Genomic DNA, 23,216 nt, shown 5'->3' with positions numbered 1-23,216 from the left:
ATGTCCTCCAATAACACACTAAGGTTGAATTTCAGAGTATTTCTATGAGTGAACCCTAAAGGATGAGTGTTAAACTGCTCATATAGCTAGGGTTGTAGTTATGTTAAACGAAAGGCTTCTCTTTGACATCAGAAATGACCTAAAATGGGAACTTTCCAGTCGTAGAACACGGTTTAAAACAAAGGCCCATTCGTACCGTCGACCACAGGCTGTTTTCCTTCAGTTTCCAGTGGGCTCCAGTAGGTGAACAGACCACAGAAGCAGCAGGATGAGTTTTCTTTCAAACATTTTTTTTCTCTACTGTTCCTGTCTGTGTTTGGTCGCGAGCACAGAGGCGGAGCCGAGTGCGCACGTTCCGCACTGACACGCCTACTGTTTTGATTTGAGAACGGGACGAAACAAGTAGAACCGTCGAGTTTTATTTAGTTTGATACAGAAATAAAGAGAATTCAGACGGTAATCATACTCATTATTTGATAATATGGTATAAATAAGATACAAGTACGGGTTAGCGGTGCGTTAGATGCGTTAATAAAGCCTCTAAACTGTTGTCTCCCCCCGTCGTTGTGATAGAAATGGTTTAGCCCTGTTTTTAAACTTGAAGGGTGAAGTAAACGCTTTGACGCAGATACAGTTTACGTACAGTAGGACTTTTGAGTTTCACCTGTTGGAATAATAAGTAGGTAAGTAAACAATCATGTTATTGCGTATTACAATAACATTTAACGCTTTATTTTAGCTATTATATCTGTATATTTACATATGTCTTTGATATAAAAGTGAGTTGAGTTCAGCTTTAGCCAGGTACGTTTATGAATGACAATGTCTTTTTTTTTTTTTGCAAGTGTTGTAAGAAGTGTTGAGCCGAGGTATGTGTTCCTGCTCAGAATGGGTTCCCCTGACTGGAGGAGCATAGTTCTGACTTTTTATCTCATAATTTTGACTTTCTATCTCATAATTATGACTTTTTATCTGATAATTTTGACTTTTTATCTCATAATTATGACTTTTTATCTCATAATTTTGACTTTTTATCTCATAATTTTGACTTTTTATCTCATAATTTAGACTTTTTTTATCTCAGAAGTTTGACTTTTTATCTCATAATTATGACTTTTTATCTCATAATTTTGACTTTTTATCACATAATTATGACTTTTTATTTCATCATTATGACTTTTTATTTGATAATTTCTACTTTTTATTTGATAATTTCGATTTTTTATCTGATAATTTCGACTTTTTTAATCTCATGATTTTTATCTCATAATTTCTACTTTCTATCTCATAATTTCGACTTTTTTCTCATAATTTTGACTTTCTAAAATTTCATAATCGTGACTTTTTAATCTCATAATTTCTGCTTTTTTAATCTCATAATTATAACTTTTTATCTCATAATTTCTACTTTTTATCTAATAATTTTGACTCTTTATCTCATAATTTTGATTTTTTTTAAAAAATCTCATAATTATGACTTTTTACACACATAATTTTGACTTACCTTATAATTTCTACTTTTTATCTCATAATTTTGACTTTTTATCTCTATATTATAACTTTCCCCCCATAATTTGTACTTTTTATCTCATAATTTTGACTTTTTAAAATCTCATAATTATGACTTTTTACACCCGCAATTTCGATTTATCTCATAATTTCTACTTTTTATCTCATAATTTTGACTTTTTTTTAATCTCATAATTGTGACTATTCTCCATAATTTCAACTTTTAATCTCATAATTATGACTTTTTATCATAATTTCAACTTTCTATCCCATAATTATGGCTTTTTATCTCATAATTACGACTTATCATGGGGATTTTTTTTTTTTTCCAGTGGGCCGGGCTTCCTATCTATGGAAGGCTGAGATGTATGAGAGATTATGCTCCTGCGGCCAGGGGAAACGATTCTGAACAGGGATATGTACCTTGGCACAACACCTGTAGTACAGATAAATACAAACATATGTTTGAGCACATTTGGTTAGTTATCAATATTATAGATATATAAATATTACATGTACTCTGTGTCAAAGTATCATTTTGAAGTAAGTTATTTACTGTATCTGTATAATCAACAGTCTAAGATACATTTATTTGGTTTATTGAGAAAACAAGCAAACTCAGGGTATTTTATTCGAAACATCAGGTAATTTATAGAATCTCATGTATTCTTACTGACTACACTGTACATTATATACAGTTGTTTAAATCTACCTCTGTAATATATAAAAACGATGTTGTAGAAGTAGAATACATACTGATAACATTTATGTACTTACTTTTCGACTTTTCTGGAAATGGAGGGACTACATTTAAAATGGTTGTAAATCCTAAATTGTTAATGTAGTATTTTTATTAAACCCCTTGAATTAAAGCTTAAAGTCCACACTTCAGTCACATCTTGATGGTTTTGTTATATATCCACTGTGGTGGTGTGTACAGACACAAACATACAACATTTGTGTCATTGTCCAACTACAGATCTGACTATAATTTCCACCACTGTTAATTGCAGTATTTTTATTGTGCATCATGTAACAAGTAACAAAAGGACCAATTTCAGTAGCTTTTGTTGAGTTGCTGCATTAATGGAGTAATTTGAATATCCAGACTGTTGCTGTGATGCCAAATGAAAGAGACGAGGCCTCTGATGAGTCTCCTAATGACCTTCCCTGTCTGGAAAAACTCCACTCTCCTACAGGTACCAAGCTTTATTAGTGTAGTTATTGTTTTCAGGCACGTTATGGGACCGTTAGTAAGTGAATTATTAGCGTGGTGACAATTTTAATTATCTGTGGGTGTGTGTCCTGTCTTGGGTGTCAGGGAGCCCACCTACCGCCTCATTATCCAGTCTGATGGAGCTGGAAAATAGTGTTTCCAACCTCAGCCTTGCGCATGAGATAGTGGTGAACAGAGACTTCTGCTTCAAACCCAGGAGCCCTCCCACCGACAGGCAAGAGAAAAAAAACAAAACACTGTGTCTTAGCTAAAGTGACCTTGGTTATTCATACTTTCTAATTTGAGAGTTTTAAATCCTTTTTCCTCTTGCAGTTTGGAGGGAAGAGTAACAGAGATTGTTCACCGAGCCTTTTGGGACAGTCTGCAAGAACAGCTGAGCAGTGATCCTCCAGAATTCAGCCACGCCATCATCCTGCTTCAAGAGGTCAAGACTGTAAGTGTATCTGCTGTTGAATCGGAAAAGGTCTTAGCGTGACCTCTGACCCCTCTTATTTGTTTACAAGTGGAGTGTTGACAAATAAACAAATAATCTCCAAAAGGTTGCAGGGTCATTATCTGCTGCTCAACAGGTTCACCACTAAAGTATTTATTTATTCTTATTCATGTAAAGCTGTACAAGATCCCACATACACTCCTGATCCAAATTTTAAGACCAGTTGAAAAATGGCAAGAATTTACATGTTGCACTGTTGGATCTTAATAAGGTTCTAAGTAGAGTTTCAAAATGCAACAAGTGTTCAGAGAACGCAAACCTCCGCCAAGCACCCTGAACGGTGTGCATGTGTGGATCGACTATTTCTTTTTAAATTAAACAGTTTCCAGGTTGTTCCATACAGCAGAACAAGTTGAAGCTTGGTACCAGTCATGTGTATGTCAAATTATATTCAATTCCAATCAGTATTTGTTGAGTTATAATGAAAAATGTGTCATAAATAGGATTTTCAATGTTAAATTGAAATCTCCACAGAGTCCACATTCCACAGTGGATGTGGACAATTTTGAATGAATGAATGAATGAATGAATGAATGTTTATTTCAGTTAAATACAAGATACAAAACACACACATATAAAAAAGACAACAAAACAAAACACCTACATATTAAAAAAGAAACAAACAAGCATAAAATTAACATATTTTGTAACTGAAAAAGGAAGAAGCTGAAGCCGGAGGCTTATTTCTGCTTCTCCTATTTACATCCTTAGTCCATGTCCACACCTTAAGTTGCAGCAGATAAATACTTAAACTTAAATTATACTACATTCAGTGTAATAAGTTATTTTGTAAACATATTACTCTCATAGCCCTTCATAATTTGACCAATTAAATTCTTTTTGAAACTCAACAGTGAGCTACACAATTTCACTTCATCCTTCAATTCGTTCCATAGCTTGACACCAATAACTGAAACACTGTGATATTTAAAATTAATTATTATTATTATTAAATTATAATGTCCTTCTCTTAACTTAAAGATTTTCTGAATACAAAAAGGAAGGTTTTTACTTTTAACGTGAAACATAAATTCCATTGTTTTTAAATATACAATGTCAAGAAATTTTAGCAAACCAGATTCTACAAAAAGTGGATTACTTGATTGGAGATAACCAGCTTTGTTTATGACTCTAATAGCTTTTTTTTGGAGTTTAATTATTGGGTCTAAATTAGTCTTATACACATTGCCCCATATTTCCACACAATATGACATATATGGCATTACAAGTGAACAATACAACATATGCAAACATTTTTTGCTTAACAAGTCTCGAGTTTTATAAAGAATCGCAACAGCTTTGGACATTTTGCGTTTGATATATTCTATTTGTGGTTTCCAACAGAGTTTATGGTCAATAATCACTCCCAAAAATTTTGTTTCATACACCCTTTCAATTTCAGTTTCATTAATTTTCAGTTTTATATCATCACTTCCCCTAGCACCACCAAAAACCATAAATTTTGTTTTATCTTCATTAAGTGATAACTTATTTACATCAAACCATTTTTTTAACTTGCTCAATTCCTTTTCCACAGTTTCTAATATTTGTTTCATATTTACTCCCGAATAAAGCAAATTAGTATCATCTGCAAATATTGTAAATTTTAACTAACTAGATGCCATAAAGATATCATTTAGATAAAGTATAAATAACTTGGGTCCCAGCACTGAACCTTGTGGGACCCCACATGTTACGTTTCTAAGTTGTGAATTTGTATTTCCAATTGATACATACTGAGACCTATTTTGTAAATAACTTTTTAACCAGTTTTGCGTCACACCTCTTATACCATACATTTCACATTTCCGGAGTAATATTGAGTGATCAATTGTGTCAAATGCTTTCCTTAAATCAATAAAAACACCAACAGTATGTTGTTTCTGATCCACCGCTGTTGCTATATTTTCTGCAAATTCCATTACTGCTAAAGATGTTGATCGGTTTTTCCTAAATCCATACTGATGATCATTTAATATCCTATATTTGTCTATGTAGTCATCTAACCTCTTTACAAACAGTTTCTCAAGAATTTTAGAAAACTGTGGTAACAGTGACACCGGTCAGATTTTGTGTCAGATACAAGATGTTGTTATAAGCTATGGGTGGATCAAATTGGAGGCTAATCGGAGTCGTTTTTAATTTTTTATGAATTTTTGAAAATTGCTCAATGATGAGAGATAGGAAAATTGTAGATTTTGTGACCTTGCTGTGACCTTGAACTTTGGCCTACTTGGCCCAAAATTTAATGGGTTGGTCCCAGGGCCTAGGCCTATTTGTGGGTACAATTTGGTAAAGATGGTTGTAATAGTTTCCCGTAAAGTTGCTAACAAACAAACAAACAAACAAACAAACAAACAGACAAACACAAAGCAAAGTGATCACAATACCTCCTGGCTGAGGTAAGAAGAAGAAATGGGATTGAGACAAAAAAAAATAATTGAGTGAGCAATTTATTGAAAACAACAATTAAACTGAAATAAGCTGTTCATCTGCTGATCAAAAGACCACAGGCTTTAAAAGCCAAAATCTGTGCAAAAATGTGGATTCAATGTCATTTTCTGTCAGGTATTCACACTGTCATGACCTCCTGATGGAAAAGGCATAAAGCTTTCTCTCTTTGAATGTGGTCGGATTGTTGAGCTGCATAACCAAGGCCTCTCGCAACACGCCAACGCTGCTGAGGTTGGACATAGTAAGACAGTCATTTTGAATCCACTCTTTGGAACTGATGTCCATTTTTGTTCACTTCCCTTGACATCCATCCCCAAATGTTCTCAGTTAGATTTAGATCAGGGGAACACGCAGGATGGTCCAAAAGACTGACGTTCTTCCTCTGTTCTCAGTCCTTTGTCAGGTGGGCATTGTGAACTGCAGCATTGTCCTGTTTTTAAACCCAGTCATTACCACACAGACCAGGGCCCTCAGTTATGAAGGATGACCCCTGCAACATCTGCCCATAGCCAGCCGCCGTCTGACACCCCTGTACAACCTGAAGCTCCACTGTTCACTGAAGGAAAAAGCACCCCAGATCATGATTGCGTAGAGAACATCTTAAGTTGGATCTTCTTGTCATGCCAGTAACGTTGGAAGCCATCAGGACATTCAAGGTTAAATGTTTTCTTATCAGAGAATAAAACTTTCTTCCACCTTTCAATGTCCCATAGTTGCTGTTCTCTGTCAAAGTCCAAACGAGTGATTTTGTGGTGTTAAAGGAGACGAGGCCTTTGAAGATGTTTTTTAGCTTACCAGCTGACAGAACATAAGCTACAGCAGACAGCTGGTTCCTCTTCAGTGTTCTCAGGAAGAAGAGACGCTGATGGGCCTTCTTAATCAGGTGGGAGGTGTTGGTGGACCAGGTCAGGTTTTCTGTGATGTGGGTCCCCAGGAATTTGAAGCTGGAGACACGCTCCACCTCCATGCCGTTGATGTGGAGGGGGGTGTGGGTGCCTCCTTTCTCCTTTCTGAAGTCCACGATGATTTCTTTTGTTTTGCTGGTGTTGAGGAGTAGGTTGTTGTTCGCACACCAAGCAGCAAGGTGTTTGACCTCTGCTCTGTATGCCGACTCGTCATTGTCGCTGATTAGTCCGATCACGGTGGTGTCATCTGCGAACTTTATGATGGAGTTGGATTCAAACATAGGTCTGCAGTCGTGGGTGAAGAGGGAGTAGATGAAGGGGCTCATCACACAACCTTGTGGAGTACCAGTGCTGAGTGTGAGGGTGGAGGATGTGACGTGGTCTGACCTAACATGCTGTGGTCTGTTGGTCAGAAAGTCCATGATCCAGTTGCAGAGGGAGGTGCTGATTCCAAGGTCTGTGAGTTTTGTGATTAGCTTGGCAGGGATGACAGTGTTGAATGCAGAGCTGAAGTCTACAAACAGCATTCTTGCATAAGTGTTTTTCTTGTCCAGGTGTGAGAGTACACAGTGCAGCGCTGTGGAGACTGCATCCTCTGTACTCCTGTTGCTGCGGTAGGCATATTGGTGTGGGTCGAGTGTGGGGGGCAGACAATCTTTGAGGTGTGCCAGGACCAGCCGCTCGAAGCACTTCATCACTATGGGAGTCAGTGCCACCGGGCGGTAGTCATTCAGGCACTTTGGAGAGGAGAGTTTTGGCACCGGTACAATGGATGTGATTTTGAAGCACGCCGGTACTACTGCTTGGGCCAGGGACAGGTTGAAAATGTCCGTGAATATTCCTGAGAGCTGCTCAGCACAAGCCCTGAGCACATGTCCAGGAATACCATCAGGGCCAGCAGCCTTGCGTGCGTTGATACAGCTTAGTGCGATCTGGACATCTGTGTGTGAGAGGGTGAGTGGCTGAAGGTCTTCAGAGGGTGTGAGCTTTATGACCTTTTCTTTATTGTCCTTGTCGAAACGGGCATAAAAGTCATTCAGTTCATTTAGAAAGGACATATCTATGGTTGCTGATGAGGTGTTGCTGTTCTTGTAATCTGTGATGGCCTGGATGCCCTCCCACATGCGACGAGGGTCAGAGTTCACAAAGTGTTCCTCCACCTTGAGCTTATGTTCATGCTTGGCCTTTTTGATGCCCCTTTTCAGTTCTGCTCTGGATGCACTGTAGGCAAGTGCATCTCCTGATCTGAACGCGTTATTACGTGCTTTCAGTAGGAGTCGCACTTCCCTGTTCATCCATGGCTTCTGGTTGGGGTATGTGGTGATCTGTTTCTCTGTGGTAACACTGTCAATGGTGGTGTTGATGTGCTCCACTACTGCGTGAGTATAAGAGTCAATGTCAATCTGGGAGCCACAGGTAGCCTGGGAGGCAAACACACTCCAATCTGTGTTCTTAAACCTGTCCTGGAGTACCGAGTCTACCCCCGCAGGCCATACCTTGATGGTCTTCACAGTTGGTTTCACACGGCTGATGAGTGGTGAATAGGTGGGGGTGAGGAACAAAGAGAGATGGTCAGACTGACCCAGGTGGGGGAGGGCGGTAGCCTTGTAGGCTCCAGGGATGTTGGAATAAACATGATCCAAAGTCTTATTTTCTCTGGTGTGGCAGGAGACATGTTGTTTAAATTTGGGAAGTACAGTCTTTAGATTAGTGTGGTTGAAATCGCCAGCTACAATGAATGCGGCCTCTGGGTGTGTTGTTTGTTGTTTACTGATGGCAGTGTGAAGTTCAGTCATTGCTTGTTTGCCATCGGCGTCCGGGGGTACATATACAGCTGTTATGATAGTAGATGTAAACTCTCTCGGCAAATAAAAAGGTCTACATTTAACCAAGGGAAACTCTAGGTTCGCTGAGCAGTGGCTTTCAACAATGACAGAGTCTGTGCACCAAGCCTTATTGACATACATACACAATCCCCCGCCTCTTGTCTTACCGGAGCCATCAGCTGTTCTATCTGCACGGAGAGTGAGCCGCCCGGCTAGCTGGATAGCATTGTCGGGTATCTCGCTATGTAGCCATGTCTCCGTGAATACCATGACGTTACAGTCCATAATCCGTTTACTGTTTGTAATCCGGAGTCGTAATTCGTCCATTTTGTTTGCCAGGGACCGCACGTTTGCAAGGAAAATGCTGGGTAAGGAGAGTCGGTGTGGTGTTAGCTTTAGCTTAGCTCCCAGCCCCCCGCGTTTACCCCGCCTTTGTTTACGGTCCCTGCGCCGCCTGCGAGAACTTCCTGTCGGCTTGGCAGTCCCCGGAGTGTCCGGTGATCTCCGCAGCTCAGGGAAGAGATGGAGATTGCTGATAAAACTATCCGATGGTTGAAATTTGATGTCCAGAAGCTCCTGTCGGGTGTACGATGTTAGGGAGATGCTGTTCTGTACGAACAGACCCGAACAGAGTATGACTAAAACTACTAATTTGCAAAATCTGAAGAGACGCTGAGCCTCGCGAACTATGCGCGCCGCCATCTTGCTGGAAATATAAATGATATCCAGTGTAAATTTCTACAGTCCAGCCCTGATGGGGAGATGACCTAAACCAGGCATGTCCAAAGTCCGGCCCGGGGGCCAATCACGGCCCGCGGTCGGATTTTATACGGCCCACAGCTTGGGTTTTAGAATGTATTATTTATGGCCCTCTTGGACTGTTGAACCGAGTACATGAATCATAAAAGGTTCAAAATGCAGTTTCTCCGTTCACCTCATGGTGGCAGCACCACTCTAGCTCTATCTGGCTCTGTGACCTCACCGTGAACCTTTTTCGCTAATTTCTAACCACGGCGCCTGTAAATTAAAAAAAAACAAAGTTGACAGTGAGGGCCACCGCTTCCAGGAGAGATGGGAATTACAATTTTTTTCACTGAAAATCGAGGCAATTATGTTTGCCTAATTTGTCAAGAGACTGTTGCCTTGTTTAAGGAATTCAATGTAAAGAGACACGAGCAGACAAAACATGCTAATGCATACAACAAGCTTGCAGGGAGTGAGCGCTCCGAAAAATTGGAGCAAATTCAAGCTGCTTTAAACTCAACAGTGACTCTTCATGTGAACCTGGGAGTTCAATGAATTCACCACCAGGGCAGGCTACCAAGTTGCCAGGTTAGTTGCCTATAACTGCTGGTGTTATGTACTTGTAGATGTGACACAAATATTACTTTCTGAATGATTTTGTGAAAGACGAGTAAGAGTCATGTTTTCATCTTAAACGCTAACAGACTTTGCATTACTGAGTAATATATGAGTAATGATTACTCATACAAGTCATGTTTAAAATGAATGTGGGGTTAAGATTTTTATTAACTTCTTGGACGTCTCAGATACTCCACACAGTTTGTTCTGTGTTATTTGATTTCCAGATGTGAAAGGAAGGCAGAATTGTTTTTGTTTTTTTTTCAATTTGTTCACACCTGAGTGGCTTAGATTTGGTCACATTGCCATTTTAAAAAATGATATTGCGACAATGAAAATAAAATTGTTGTAGAACAGCGCATTTATATGTAATTTTTACTGTTTAAAAAATGTCTGAAGGGACCACTGGCCCCTGGCAATCTCCACATTATCAGATCTGGCCCTCTTGAAAAAAACTTTGAACACCCCTGACCTAAACATCATGTCCACATGCTGATCAGGATCTTCTTCTGGATCTGGGAACTTACGGAAAATTTAACATGGGCTCTTATGGGGACAAAATTTCAATCGTCTTCTTCTCCAAAACTCCAGTTCTGATTGACTTCAAACTTGGTATACAGCTTCTTTATGATGATGTCAACACAAGGTACTGAAATTATTTCGATCCGGATCTGATTCTGGATTTCGTGTGATTTTGAAAAATTTTCCCATTATAACAGATAGGAAGTGGATTGATCCAGTAAATCAGTATCATTGATATCAAGTTGGAATTTGAATTTTTTTACAGATCTGATTGGAATATGACCAAAACATGGGCTATTTCTGTAATAGAATAAATACACAGAACTGGGTGATAACAAATGACATCTGGATACATTTCCCAAAGCTTTTAATTAGGCCGGTAAGCTACAGGGCCATTGGTCTCATTTCTGTTCTTAAAGCCCTTCTCTGGCAGATGCCGTCTGATGGTTATTAGGCTGTAGTCGGCACCAGTAACCACCTTAATTTGGGTGGAGGATCGTCCCGTGTCTTGACGAACAGCCAGTTGGATCCTCTGGCTCAAAGCCGGGGAAATTTTTTTGGCTCTACCACTTGACTTTTTTGTTCTATAACTCTCAGGATCTTTTAAGAAATTCAAAATGACTGTTTTACTGTGTCCAACCTCAGCAGCGTTGGCGTGTTGCGAGAGGCCTTGGTTATGCAGCTCAACAACCCGACCACGTTCAAAGAGAGAAAGCTTTTTTGCCTTTTCCATCAGGAGGTCATGACAGTGTGAATACCTGACAGAAAATGACATTGAATCCACATTTTTGCACAGATTTTGGCTTTTAAAGGCTGTGGTCTTTTGATCAGCTGATGAACAGCCTATTTCTATTTAATTGATCTTTTCAATAAACTACTTACTCAAATTTTGTTTTTGTCTCACTCCCATTTCATCTTTTTGCATTTTGAAACTCTACTTAGAGCCTTTTTAAGATCCAACAGTGCAAAATGTGATTTAATGTAATTTTTTTTTTAAAACTTTTTTAACATTTCGTCCTTAACAAAATAGTTCTGTTTACAAATGACCTCTCATGTTCTTCTGGAGTTATTGCACTTCTATCAAACACCATTTGTGCAAATAGTATCGTAGAGATGTATTCAGATGACATTAAAATCTTTGTTAACAGGTACATTTCTGCACCAAGATGTCTGAATTTGAAATGTTAACAAGCAAATACCTGTCTCAGCTGACAACTTGTTCCATTCCTAGTATAAAAAAAGGAGCATAACATACATTTTTGGTTGTTTGTATTGTCAGACAAATGGTTCATGGAACTCATGAAATAAAATATTAGGCAGGACTATTCCTCACCTTAATGTCTGGAGGAAAAGCCAAAGTATGTGTCGTGTTCCTTAAAAACACTATATAGACTCTTGCAGTTATAATCTTTCTCAATCATCACTTGTGACTCTCTGTCAGTGTGTGGTGATGGATTTACCTGCAGAGATCCTGCCCCCTGCCTGAATTTTCCATTTTCCTCTGGTTGTGTTCTGGATATTTCTGGGCATTGACCTCAGGGCAGCGAGTGTGTATTTCCAACCAATCAATAATCACACAGTATGTGTGGACAGATGGCTATCTTCCTCGTTCTGTTCTCATCCACAAACTGTACAGTTCTGTCTGAGAGACTAAACTCAGCAAAGAAAACACATCGTACAGCAGATATGAGGAGGCTGTGCTTGGCTTGAATATCACCTCTAGAACATTCCCACAGCATTTTGCAAAAGTATGGATGTGTTTGTATATTGGCTAAAATTTGCTTAGATGTCTTATTTATGTCTTTGTGCATAAGAAATCAATGTAAGTGAATCCCCAAAGGAACTTTGTGTTGGTAAATGCAAGTTATGCAAATTTACAGGATTTCAGTTCTGTTGCAACATGTTGATGGTCATATGAACTATGTTTTCAGCTCAAAAATGTCCAATTTCATCATAATTAATGCTATATTTTCATGTCACAAATGGCCAAGTTATATTTGAACTGAATTTACCTGAAAAACAAATATTCTATCCTTTTAGATTCCCCAATTTTTCTTACAAGATTATATACAAAATTTACAATGAACATTTAGTTGTTTTTTCTCAGCAGGCACTACATCAATTGTTTTGAAACCTATAAACATACAGAAACATATAATCATACCTAACACTATCATCCATACCTTTTCAGAAACTTTTGTCCATATGAGTAATCAGGAAAGCAAACGTCAAAGAGTGTGTGATTTGCTGAATGCACTCGTCACACCAAAGGAGATTTCAAAAATAGTTGGAGTGTCCATAAAGACTGTTTATAATGGAAAGAAGAGAATGACTATGAGCAAAACTATTACGAGAAAGTCTGGAAGATACTATTAAAGAAGAATGGGAGAAGTTGTCACCCGAATATTTGAGGAACACTTGCGCAAGTTTCAGGAAGTGTGTGAAGGCAGTTATTGAGAAAGAAGGAGGACACATAGAATAAAAACATTTTCTATTATGTCAATTTTCTTGTGGCAAATAAATTCTCATGACTTTGAATAAACTAATTGGTCATACACTGTCTTTCAATCCCTGCCTCAAAATATTGTAAATTTTGCTTCCCCACCCTGTACTACATATCACATGTTTTATTTTTACAGGTTGCAATCTGGAGTATGGTGCTGATCCATCCTGCTTATGTTACACCAATACATACATTAAGAATGTCACACGTCACTTTTTAAATCAACAGTTTTCTAATAATAAGCCTTTTTATAAAGAAATAACAATTCTATATTGTTATTTACTCTTTAGTCTGATGATAAACTATACAATAAATAATTATGATACTAGTTTTTGCACAGGGATCATTTATGGAAACGGTGACATGGCTGCCGAGCATCAGTATGATGGGATCTGTAACAACCATGTCACATCCGTCCACTGCCACATTTTGTGTTTTTGTGTCAGCTGTTATTGTTTTAGATCCACGATACTAACATTTATGAGTAAGAGGATAATTAGCAATAGTAACTATATAAGTTTATTACTAATAAAGTACTGGTACTGACCAGAGCATCATGGGTAATGTCACGTCCGTCCACCAGCAAAAGTTTTCACATACACGTGCTATTCAAAATCCAATATTTCTGAAAATATAGCTTCCACTGTCAAATAATATCAGTAGTCTGTGCACAAATGTATTAGCATTATTTCATCACAATTCTATGCATTTCTTACAACTTTCTTTTTTGTTTTTTTTTTTTGACAAAAATGGCCACTCATTTGATCCCCTTAGTAAATTTTAGCCAATATTTAGAATATATGTATTGTCATCAGGAGGTAGTGTTTTATTCTATTTCATCGTTTCTTTTTCTACTCGCCCTCCCTTTCCATTCGACTGCTCTCTTGACCATTGCTGTCTTCCTCGTTTCCTTTAGAAGCCTATAAACCATGTCCATCTGACCTCCTTTCTGTGTAGGTTGTTGCCTGTGACTGTTGTATGTTCGCCCACATCAGTGATTTATGTGCAACGTGCTGACGTGCATTGGATTGATCGAAACCACTGATGTAAATATACTCATGAATACATGGAAGAACCTTGATTCAAGGTCCCTCATTGACAACAGAAAACTCATATAAACCCATCAAGTGTTAACATGAACACACTAAATTAAAATAATAGAAGCAGAAAATATACTTGTTAACATTAACATTTTGATATTGTGTGTACACCACATGTCAAAGATGTTATTTGTGCAAACAGTGTTGTATATATTATTTTTTTACATTCACACATGAAATATCCTTACGAATAAGGGAATTAATAATACGCCTTTTTTTGTTTTTTTTATTAATGGTCAGTGGTTGTTCTTCAAAGTAACCAAGTTAAAAGCTTCTCTATAATCATTAAGTAATCTATCGCATCTAAGTGACAGTTCAAGGGCTATTTGATGTGCTGAATCCAATGATTAAACAGAGCAGTGTGTTAAGATTAGAAATGGTTTCTTTAGCAGTAACAAAGATTTTATAAAATCTACATAATGAACAGGTTCTGATGTTGAAATGTCTTCCTGAATTGATCACATATATTTAAAATCTGTATGTGGAGGATAAACCTGATCCTGTGCTTACTACTATTATTTAATATTGTAATATAAAGTGCCTCCAAACCCCATGAAAATATAACATTTTGTGCCTGTAAATTCCATTGTTCAGTTGCTTCAGTCGCTGCTGCTGCCAGGCCATGTCAGACTCAGATCTCAGCTGGATGAAGTCCTGGACATGGAACTGATCCAGCAGGAGGTGAATCACGGAGCTCTGGATCTTCACAGACTGGCGGGATACATCATCAACACCATGGGTTCCCTGTGTGCTCCTGTGAGGGACCCAGAGATCAGGGCGCTGCGGGACCTCAGGGACCCTGTGGAGCTCTTCAGGTGGGAGACAACGTCAACATCAGCTTCACAGACATGAGGGTCTGACCTGGGATAGAATAATAATAATAATAATAATAATAATAATAACAACAACAACAACAATAATAATAATAATAATAATACGGTTAAAATTTGCTTAGAGGTCTTATTTATGTCTTTGTGCATAAGAAATCGATATAAGTGAATCCCCAAAGGAACTTTGTGTTGGTAAATGCAAGTTATGCAAATTTACAGGATTTCAGTTCTGTTGCAACATGTTGATGGTCATATGAACTATGTTTTCAGCTCAAAAATGTCCAGTTTCATCAAAATTAATGCTATATTTTCATGTCACAAATGGCCAAGTTCTATTTTAACTGAATTTACCTGAAAAACAAATATTCTATCCTTTTAGATTTCCCAATTTTTCTTACAAGATTCTATCCTACATATCACATGTTTTATTTTTACAGGTTGCAATATGGAGTATGGTGCTGATCCATCCTGCTTATGTTACGCCAATACATACATTAAGAATGTCACACGACACTTTTTAAATCAACAGTTTTCTAATAATAAGCATTTTTATAAAGAAATAACAATTCTATATTGTTATTTTCTCTTTAGTATGATGATAAACTATACAATAAATAATTCTGATCCTAGTTTTTGCACAGGGATCATTTGTGTAAACGGTGACATGGCTGCCGAGCATCAGTATGATGGGATCTGTAACAACCATGTCACATCCGTCCACTGCCACATTTTGTGTTTTTGTGTCAGCTGTTATTGTTTTAGATCCACAACACTAACATTTATGAATAAGAGGAGAATTAGCAAATGTAAATATATACGTTTATTACTAATAAAGTATTGGTACTGACCAGAGCATCATGGGTAATGTCACATCCATCCACCAGCAAAAGTTTTCACATACACGTGCTATTCAAAATCCTGTATTTCTGAAAATATAGCTTCCACTGTCAAATAATATCAGTAGTCTGTGCATAAATGTATTAGCATTATTTCAACACAGTTCTATGCATTTCTTACAACTTTTAATTTGACAAAAATGGCCACTCATTTGACCCCCTAAGGAAATTTTAGCCGAACAATAATAATAATAATGATAATAATAATAATAATAATAATAATAATAATAATAATAATAATAATAATAATAAAACCCAGCAGTCTGCAGATTTAAGAAAACCATTCTAAAACCCATCTCATGATCTCCTTGGACTTCTTTTCAGTCCTTTTCACCCTCTAGCTGTACTTTTTTTAATCTAAATCTCTCATAAACTGTTTCACCTGATCATCCTCGCCCGTCCCTTTCCTCAGGGAGATCTTTCGCGTCTTGGGGCTCATGAAGATCGACATGGTTAATTTCACCGTCCAGACTCTGAGGCCTCACCTGATGCAGCAGGCCGTGCAGTATGAGAGGGCCAAATTCCAGCAGATTCTGGACCAGCACCCAGGTAAGGACACGTGAAGCATTTCAAACCAGGTCGCTGAATGATGTCCGACCTGACCCATACAGGGGGACCGATGGGCGGCCAATCAGGGAGCTGTTGGACTCATACAGCTGCCAACGTAACAGCGCTGACACAGTCACATTAGTCGCCAGCGTGTGAAGTGTCTTTTTTTTTAGTCTATTCTAAAGTACATTTTGTTGGCAAACCAATTTATTGTTTGATAATATGTTTCATTCCTTGTTACCAGAAATATTTAGTTATTCCGTCAGTGGAAGGCTGCTTTTATTAAAAGTAATTGGAAGAGAAACCTTTGCGGTCAGAATAAATCAAATATGCTGTAAAAGCAATTAACCCTGTAACACCAATTATATCATATGTCCTTCATGAGCCTCTATGACCTTTAGTTACCATTATGATCAATACTGAGAAAAAGATACTATATGTAATGTGACACGTCCTCTGCATTTCTGTGCGAGTTTTTGGCAGGAAAATGTTTGCAAATGTTGAATATGTTGTGCTAAGAATATGAAACAAAAGATATTTAAATGGGCTTGCACTGATATAGCGCAGGTTTAGCTTTATGGTAGTTAAAGCGCTTTGGAGGGAAAACCATCACGTTCAACCACACAATCACACACCAGTCAAACAGACACTGGGAGGAACTTAGGGTTCAGTCAGTGTGTTGTTCAGGGACACTTCAACATGTGGGCAGGGGTCAGGGGTCAAAACATCCACAACCCACTCTACCCACTGAGCCACAACTTACTGTATTGAATGATGTACATGAGGTAATTTATCTGGAAATCCCTTCATCTGCTGCATTGTGGCTTTCAAAATGTCAACCACACTGTTCTGATTATTTCATTTAAAGGGCTCATATTTTGCTAAACCCACTTTTATTAGTCTTTGGTTCATTTATTTGTGTATTTGGACCCTAATAGTTCATAAAGTTTGAGTTTGAACCCTCCAGGTGCTGCAAAGCTATCTTTATATTCATTCTGGCAAAAATCGAGTAGATTTCTACAACCTGTTTTAATTCCTGCTTAATTTGTCATGTTTTATAACTAGTCATGTCATGACATTTGCACAAATAAGATCAAGACTTCTCACGAACATTTCTCCGAATACGCCAATGTTAGTCAGCAGCAGCGGTTGTAGTCAGCCAATTGCCTAAAATGTTCAGTTGTTGAGCCTGGAGGGGGCGGGGCCTGAAGCGGCTCATGCGCATTTAACCTCTTTAGCCCGATCAGCCCGCCCGCGAACCTAAAAAATTATATTAATATTCATCTACTATAAAATTCTAAAAAATCAGTACAATGGATGTTTTTTTCAACTTTTGCTCAAAGTTTAGACCCTAATGTTAATAAAAGTACATCAAAAGTGTATTTTAGTGCAAACTTTAATGTTCAAACATGATTTTTAATCTTTGTGGGGTGAAATATACGCTATTACAAATCTCCGACACGAACAATTAATTTATGCATATCATCGTCAATCCAGCCGGAAAAAAAAACAGGCGAGGATAAAAAAATTCTAATTTCTCTTTTAGTTTGTTACAGTTTACTCAGGCATAGTAATAGATACAATATTTTAGACAATGGGAATAGATTCTGTGAGGTCTCTAAATGTCCATAGACACCAAGAACATCCATATGAACCTTATTATTGTGAAGTAATTCTTCATTTACTTTGGGTATGTCGTTTTAGGCGTTTTTCCCCTGAAAATATGGTCAGGGTTAAACAGGTTAAAGGGCCAGCGCTCAAAACTACCTTTCTGGTGTCATTACTCAGAAATAGGGTTGAAGATGAACATGTGGAGTTGAATGAATGAAGAATTCAGACCTAAGCAGAGCATTTACAGTTTACGTAGACCACAGGGAAATGTTTGAAAATGCATAATTCCATTTTAAAAAATAGGACCAATGGCCCTGTAGCTTACCTGCCAAATTAAAAGCTTTGGGAAATGTATCCAGATGTCATTCATTATCACCCAGTTATGTATATTTATTCTGTTACAGAAATAGCTCATGTTTTGGTCATATTCCAATCAGATCTGTAAAAAATTCAAATTCCAACTTAATATCATTGATACTGATTTATTGGATCAGTCCATTTCCTATCTGTTATAATGGGAAAATTTGTCAAAGTCGCACCAAATCCAGATTCAGATCTGTACTGAAATAATTTCAATACCTTGTGTTGACATCATCATACAGAAGCTGTATACCAAGTTGAAGTCAATCAGAACTGGAGTTTGGGAGAAAAAGACGCTTGAAATTTTTTCCCCATAAGAGCCCATGTTAAAATTTCCGTAAGTTCCCAGATCCAGAAGAAGATCCTGTTCAGCATGTGGACATTATGTTTTGGACATCTCCCCATCAGGGCTGGACTGTAGAAATTTTAAGTTGATATCATTTATTTTTACTGAGTTATTGCATCCATCCACTTCCTATTGCTTATAATGGGGAGATTTTTCAAAGTTGCACCAAATCCAGAATCAGATCCGGATCCAAATAATTTCACTTTTGTTGACATCATCATAAAGAAGCTGTATACCAAGTTTGAAGTCAATCAGAATTGTAGTTTCGGAGAAGAAGACGATTGAAATTTTTGTAACGGACGACAGACGACGACGGACGCTGCATGATAACAATAGAAAAGCAAAATATCACTCCTTTAAACAAATTAAACACTGAAATATCCATTTAGGATATATTTAGAGGAGAAAATGGAATATTTATGGCCCGTCTATGTTGTACATGCAGCCTGCTCTCATCATAACACTGGGTTACAAAAAAATGTTTTTTGCAAGTTGTCTAGGTTTTTTCAACTGAATTAGGACCATTTTGCACCGCTAAATCCAAAAATGACATCTGTTTTTCTCAATCAGGTCAGGTTTTTTTGCTAATTTGATTTTGAAAAAATTGATCTTCTCACAATCTGTGCCCAAACTTTATCTTGGTCACCAAGTTTAATACCAAAATAAGATTGGTAAGCACACTTTATGAAACTTGTGACTTGATTCCTGTTAGGTACAATGGTGTATTCACCGCAGATGTAGCAGAATACGTCAGGCTTATTTTTGCAAGATCTTCTAGTCCACAGGTGTCAAACATGCGGCCCAGGGGCCAAATCCGGCCCGCCAAAGGATCCAGTCCGGCCCTTGGGATGAATTTGTGAAATGTAAAATTTACACTAAGATATTAACAATCCTTTTAGTTCAAGTTCCACATTCAGACCAATATGATCTAAAGTGGATCAGACCAGTAAAATACTATCATAAAAACATATAAATAATGACAACTCCAAATTTTTCCCTTTGTAAATGTAAATATTTTCATGTATTTACACTAAAACAAAGTAGAATTTCGCAAAAAATGTGAATAACCTGAACAAATACGAACCTGAAATGTCTTAAGAGAAGTAAGAATAATTTTAACAACTTTCTGTCTGTTGTTAAATGTTTTGTGTGTTTGTAGATCCACTGTGATCTATAAGTTATAGCGTACATGTATAAATGATAAACTGAGGCAGAATATTGTTAAAATTAAACTTATTTTTTCAGTTTGTTCATATTATTCACATCTTTTGAAAGGATAGTTCGTAGATGTAAACCTTTTCATAATGTAAATTTACGTTTTTTCGCTCTTAAACAGATAAAAGTTCGGAGTTGACATTATTTATATATTATTATTATGTTATTATTTTACTGGTTCGGCCCACTGCAGATCAAATTTAGCTGTATGTGGCCCCTGAACTAAAATGAGTTTGACACCCCTGTTCTAGTCGAAGCCATTTCATTCACCTGTAATATTAAAAAAAAACATTAATCTTAAATTGACAAAAGTAAAGTCTTCAGAACTTGTTTATTGCAAGAAATATGAAAGAATTTTGTATCATATGATGTGAAAATGCCCATAAATGTAAGCAAAAATGTTAAAAAGCCAATATGTAGCATAGTTCAGAAAGTTGACCTGATTGAGCAAAATGAATGTGATTTTTGGATTCAGCACACCAAAATGATCCTAAATCAGCTCAAAAAACTTAAACAATAAATTTGTTGTTGACCAGTGTAATCATTTAGATACTGCAATTAATTCCGTCTTTTGTCATAATTGACATGTTCTGCGATCAGTAATATGCCAAAAAATGTTGGATGTAAGTAATATGAAGCAAAAAACACAAGACAAAAAAATACACAGTACATTCATCATTTCACTTCACACCGTTTAACTGGTTTCAGGTTCTCTAGATAGAAACTAAACCTTGTATTTTTCTATTTCCAGTCGACGACACGCTACATTTATGCCTGCACCTGTTAGATGTAATGGTAATAAATCCTCCTTTGTTTGATCTTCTTTGTCTTTTTTTTCTCTTCGTGTGATCTACCGTTGGCCTCCAGCGTCTCTGGATAACACCAGCGCTTGGCTTCAGGCTGCAGCGTCAGAGGAGGCGTCGGCTGTCAGCGCTGGATCTGAGGCTCCTGACAGCAGAAGCCCCGTCAGCGCCACGGCCGTCCTCAACCGGGCCTACATACGTCTGCTGCACTGGAGCCCGCAAGAGCAGAAATATCCTGAGGTCAGCTGCAGATTACATCACACGCTGCCTCTAATCTGAATAATGTTTTATTGATAATGAGGGAATAAGGGGTCTCTGTACGCACTCCTCACCCTGCTGCTTGTTGATGCATGAGATAACACATTACAGCTCAAGTAATGTAGAAAACCTGCAGCTTTTTTTTCCATCTCAAACCAGAGCGCTGTGATGTTTTTACATGGTGCTGTGAATTTTCTTCAGATTTAGATTTCAGATTTTCTTGGTTTTTAACCCATAAAGACCCAAGGCTACTTTTACGGAGGTTTCCAAATGAATTTTTCCTCATTATTTAATCATCCTTGAGTGATTTATCACCATTTACTATCATATTATCCTCTGTATTTTGCATTTTTCAGTGTAAATCAGATATTTTTTCCCTATATTTAATTTACTGATCATGTGGATGTTCATGAAAACTCAGAGTAAATTCAAAGGTTATTATTTTACAACAGAAAAAACTGAAGAAAGAATGACTGAACATAAACAAGCATCTACAACAGGGGCGTCAAACTCATTTTAGTTCAGCAGCCACATTCAGACAAATTTGATCTGAAGTGGGCCGGACCAATAAAATAATAGCATAATAATATATAAATGAAGTCAACTCCAAACTGTCCTCTGTTTTAGAGCGAAAAAAGTGAAATTACATTATGAAAATGATAACAGCTACAAACTGTCCTTTAAAACAATGTGAAAAACAGGAACAAACTGAAATTTCTTAAGAAAAATCCGTGCAATTTTAACAATATTATGCTTCAGTTTATCATTTACACATGTGCGGTACAATTTACAGACCAAAGTGGATCTACAAATACACAAAATATTTACTAACAGGCAGAATATTGTTAAAATTGCACTTCTTTAGACATTTGTTCAGGTTATTCTTCAGGTTTTTTTTTTTTTTTTGAGAAATGATTGTTTGTTTTAGTATAAATATAGTAAAATTATATGAAAATATTTACATTTAAAAAGAGAAAAATTTGGAGTTGACATTATTTACAGCACAGGTGTCAAACATGTGGCCCGGGGGCCAAATCCGGCCCGCCAAAGGGTCTAGTCCGGCCCTTGGGATGAATTTGTGAAATGCAAAAATCACACTAAGATATTAACAATCCTTTTAGTTCAGGTTCCACATTCAGGCCAATGCAATCTCAAGTGGATCAGACCAGTAAAATACTATCATAATAACATAGAAATAATGACAACTTCAGATATTTCTCTTTGTAAATGTAAATACTTTCATGTATTTACATTAAAACAAAGTATAATTTTGCAAAAAAAAAAAAAGAATAACCTGAACAAATATGAACAACCTGAAATGTCTTAAGAGAAGTACAATTTTAACAAGATTCTGCCTGTTATTAAATGTTTTGTGTGTTTGTAGATCCACTGTGATCTGTAAGTTATAATGTACATGTGTAAATGATAAACTGAGGCAGAATATCTTTAAAATTACACTTATTTTTTCAGTTTGTTCATGTTATTCACATCTTTTGAAACGATAGTTTGCAGATGTAAACCTTTTCATAATGTAATTTATCTTTTGTCACTCCAAAACATAGAGAAAAGTTTGGAGTCAACATTATTTATATATTATTATGTTATTATTTTACTGGTTCGGCCCACTGCAGATCAAATTTGGCTGAATCTGGCCCCTGAACTAAAATGAGTTTGACAGCCCTAATTTATAGGTTATGATGATAGTATTTTACTGGTCCGACCTAGTTGCGATTGAATTGGTCTGAAGTGATTTTTAATATCTTAGTGTATTTTTTGCATTTCATGGGCCGGACTGGACCCTTTGGCGGCCTGGATTTGGCCCCCAGGCTGCATGTTTAACACCCCTGATCTACATCTTCTGTCACTGATCCACCTCCATAGATTTACTGGTGAATCAATGTTGTAGAACACAGGTGTCAAACATGCGGCCCGGGGGCCAAATTTGGCCCGCCAAAGGGTCCAATCCGGCCCGCAGGATGACTGTGCAAAGTACAGAATATATTAACAGTTGAGGGCGTCAAACTCGAAAATAACAGCATAATAACCTAAAAATAATGACTCCAAATTTTCTTCTTGGTTTAATGTGAAAAAAATAATATGACATCATGCCTATAAATAATGGCAAAACCAATTTTTTCTCTTTGATTTATTGCAAAGAACGTTAAATTTTGATATCCTTTAATAATAAAACGTCAATAACCTGAACAAATATGAACAACCTGAAATGTCTAAAGAAAAATAGGACCAATGGCCCTGTAGCTTACCGGCCAAATTAAAAGTTTTGGGAAATGTATCCAGATGCCATTTATTATCACCCAGTTATGTGTATTTATTATATTAGAGAAATAGTCCATGTTTTGGTCATATACCAATGAGATCTGAAAAAAATCCAAATTTCAACTTGATATCATTGATACTGATTTATTGGACCAATCAC

At 37.1% G+C, this 23,216-nt stretch overlaps 1 protein-coding gene across 1 annotated transcript in view; it reads left to right on the top strand.

Moving 5' to 3' along the window:
• Positions 1–556: 556 nt before the first annotated feature.
• Positions 557–23,216, top strand: part of LOC115419071 (T-complex protein 11-like protein 1) — a 31,620-nt gene continuing 8,960 nt past the window's right edge. The window contains exons 1-7 of the mRNA XM_030133690.1: positions 557–683; positions 2,618–2,708; positions 2,831–2,960; positions 3,059–3,179; positions 14,506–14,726; positions 16,050–16,186; positions 20,586–20,761. Of these exons, the coding sequence (XP_029989550.1) occupies positions 2,630–2,708; positions 2,831–2,960; positions 3,059–3,179; positions 14,506–14,726; positions 16,050–16,186; positions 20,586–20,761 (864 nt within the window). The 5' untranslated portion in view covers positions 557–683; positions 2,618–2,629. The remainder of the gene's footprint in view (positions 684–2,617; positions 2,709–2,830; positions 2,961–3,058; positions 3,180–14,505; positions 14,727–16,049; positions 16,187–20,585; positions 20,762–23,216) is intronic.

This window comes from Sphaeramia orbicularis, chromosome 5 (assembly GCF_902148855.1).
Source record: "Sphaeramia orbicularis chromosome 5, fSphaOr1.1, whole genome shotgun sequence".
Lineage (NCBI taxonomy): Eukaryota > Metazoa > Chordata > Actinopteri > Kurtiformes > Apogonidae > Sphaeramia > Sphaeramia orbicularis.
This window is presented reverse-complemented; position numbering and strand designations above follow the sequence as displayed.